At 52.0% G+C, this 2,663-nt stretch overlaps 1 protein-coding gene across 1 annotated transcript; it reads left to right on the top strand.

Annotated features, from left to right (window-relative positions):
- The first annotated feature begins 443 nt into the window (after positions 1 to 443).
- LOC108864982 (uncharacterized) lies at positions 444 to 2,440 on the top strand. Its single transcript, XM_018641551.1, has 6 exons — positions 444 to 554; positions 773 to 910; positions 1,028 to 1,123; positions 1,341 to 1,598; positions 1,726 to 2,028; positions 2,150 to 2,440. The coding sequence occupies exons 1-6, from the start codon at positions 444 to 446 to the stop codon at positions 2,438 to 2,440; spliced, it is 1,197 nt and encodes a 398-aa protein (XP_018497067.1).
- The last annotated feature ends 223 nt before the right edge of the window (positions 2,441 to 2,663 follow it).

Here is a 2,663-nt window from a genome sequence, read left to right as displayed (position 1 = left end):
CTGCAGGAGCCCTCGGAGTCCCTGAAGCTGCAGGAGCCCTCGGAGCCCCTGAAGCTGCAGGAGCCCTCGGAGCTCCTGAAGCCCCCGGAGCCCCTGAAGCTCCCGGAGCCCCCGAAGCCGAACGGCCGCGGAGGCTTTCAACCCCGACGCCGCCGCCACCCACCCCGCCGCCACTATGGCCAACTCCGCCACCCACTCCGCCGCCTGAGCCGATCATAAGGCCGCCGAGAATCGACCCTTATTACTACTTCGGCCACTTTCCAGAACCCAAGTATGCTACACGCAGGGTCTTCTTCCCGCCGCTACCGTCGTATAAGGCCAACTCAGGTGGGGTTTTCCCAAAGCACCTCGTGCTCCTATTCCCGAAACCGAAAAGCGGCTATCCCGCGGATTATGATCAACCGTACACTCGATGAAAAATCTCACTCTGGATAGGTCAAACGATGTGGAAAGTCGCTTTCGAGACTCTCAATTTGGCGAGGGTGATGAGAATATACGGATTGGCCAGCTTGGCTGAGCATTTCAAGAAGCCTCCACCCACGAGCAAGTCTAAGGTCGGGAAATCTCGTTCAGGATATCCCTCATTTATGGAGAGTAGCCAGAAGTTCCGGGAGGTTACCGGGAAAGGCACCCATGGTGTTAAGGAAGGGGGAGCTGCTCTCCGAACGAGGTCTATGTATGAGGAACGGAAGCTCCCTCCAACGCGAAACTCCAGGAGTTCGAAGTAGTACAACCAGAGCTGCCGCCCTTCCATCGATCTTTCTATCCACAGACGAAGAGCTTGCTGCAAATCTTAGATCCGGAACGACGACGGACTATCGTGGAGAACATCGCGAAGCTAGAATTAGATAAGGATTCGTTCGTGGCGCATCTGGAAAATTCCGAGTTGCCTCCGCTACTCTTCGGGAAGGTGGGGCTCGATATCACGCGGACTCGGGCTCCCGTTGATTATTCCGTCGATCAGACGCAGAGCGTGCGAGAGCTTTGTGAGGCTAGTAGGTGAGTGACGCTCACTTGTCTCACGCAGGTGCACGCGGGTCAGGGAGCTCTAAGTACCAAGGACGGGAAGGGCATGCTACAGAAACTTAAGCTATTAGACGCCATTCTTCCGACCGACGATGAGGTAAGATGGCCTTCCGAACTTCCTCTTCTCCAATCCGACTGGAGGGAGATATACTTTTTCGATGGGGAGCGCAATGAGATCCAATAATTGCTTGCTGGTCTCAATTTGATCTCGGATGAAACTGTATTCTCGGTCGGCATTTCTTTGAACAGCAGTCTCCGAAGACACGAAGCTCGCCGGTAGATTACTAGCCTCATGAACCAACTCATCACTGCAGGTTGAAGTTTTCAAACATTCAGAATGCTCCTTGGATTACCTTTCGGAAGAAGAACGTTTTCTGTACCGAGTTGCGTCGATACCGGGCTTCCGACCCAGCGTGCTGGCGCTGTCGTTCGATGTCATTTTCGACCTCCCAATAATGAACCTACTCCAACGCTTGACAGAATACATCGATGTCTGCGATTGGCTGATGACCGATGCCAACATACATGTTGTGTTAATCAACTGTCTGACGGTTCTGAATTATGTTAACAATGTAAGTTTGCTTTCTTCGGGAAACATTGAGGCCGCGAAATCAATCTATCCGATCTCATACGGAAGTGTTCAGAGTCCGAGAGATGCTTCCGAGGAGATACTCAAAAACTTGCGGTGGCAAATTCCAGAAGCATGAGATTTACCATTACGGATTCGATCTGGAAGTCATGGAATCATGCATCGAAGTGAAGTCCACGGGAGGCCAATTGAATTTGCTAGACTGCGCCGTCTGGCCATTCGTCGATCTCGAGAAAACGGCTTTCGAAGAATTCGCAGACAATTTCCTCGAAGGCGCTCAAATTTTTGAAAGCATTGATCTCGAAGAGATTCGAGAGCAGAAGAATTATTTGAAAGAAAAAGTGCGCGAGCTGATATCAAATTTGGACCTAATCCCCGCCGGTCAAAGGGAAGACACAGCGCTGTTCATCAAGGTGAGGAATCCCGACTGAATCCCATGCACGTGGAAATTTTTCTGGACTCCCGATGAAATCTTCTGAGTCTATCTCTGTCCCTGTTGTTCACACGGGGTGGGCATGTTGCATTTTCTGACAGTACGTGGAGGCGAAGCTGAGATGCCTGGTCAGAGTTCTGAGCGATGCTCGGAAGAAACAGGAGGAAGTCTGCCTTTACTTCTGCGAGAGGCAGCTACCGGAAGATGATATGAACGACACGCTCCTCAAATTTGATACAGTACGATTCCGAGAGAAAATTCTCACCATGGCCATCGGAGTTTTCCAAAGTGTGAAGGTCTGTGCATTCGATAGTTCGCCGAATTCCTCGCTGTGGGACGATAATTCCCCGGAAATACTAGGTCTGTGTCCATGCAAGAGACTGCCAGCGTGATTCGGGTCCGATTTCCGCAGAAACGCAAATTTGAACCTGCCGTAGAAGAGATGTTCTCCTAGCAGAGCGTTGAGAAATGCCGGGGCCGAAGGCGGTCTCAATCATCCCGCCTGCGGCGCCGGCGTGAGAGCAACAACATCGCTTCAAGAGCAACGACTGCGGAGAGTCATCGAGCATCCACAACAGGCGAAGTCGTTCCTCCGGCCCATGTCTCGGTGGGATC

Source organism: Galendromus occidentalis, unplaced genomic scaffold (genome assembly GCF_000255335.2).
Source record: "Galendromus occidentalis unplaced genomic scaffold, Mocc_1.1 scf7180000075782, whole genome shotgun sequence".
Lineage (NCBI taxonomy): Eukaryota > Metazoa > Arthropoda > Arachnida > Mesostigmata > Phytoseiidae > Galendromus > Galendromus occidentalis.
Note: the sequence above shows the minus strand (reverse complement) of the source record. Positions and strands in the feature narration are given on the sequence as shown.

What these genes read in the sequence shown, in the direction of transcription:
- LOC108864982 (XM_018641551.1), top strand. Translation starts at nt 444, where the DNA reads ATGTGGAAAGTCGCTTTCGAGACTCTCAATTTGGCGAGGGTGATGAGA. An exon ending in CTCCGCTACTCTTCGGGAAG is followed by an intron (nt 911 to 1,027) that starts GTGGGGCTCGAT and finishes TGTCTCACGCAG; the next exon opens with GTGCACGCGGGTCAGGGAGC. An exon ending in TTCTGAATTATGTTAACAAT is followed by an intron (nt 1,599 to 1,725) that starts GTAAGTTTGCTT and finishes GGCAAATTCCAG; the next exon opens with AAGCATGAGATTTACCATTA.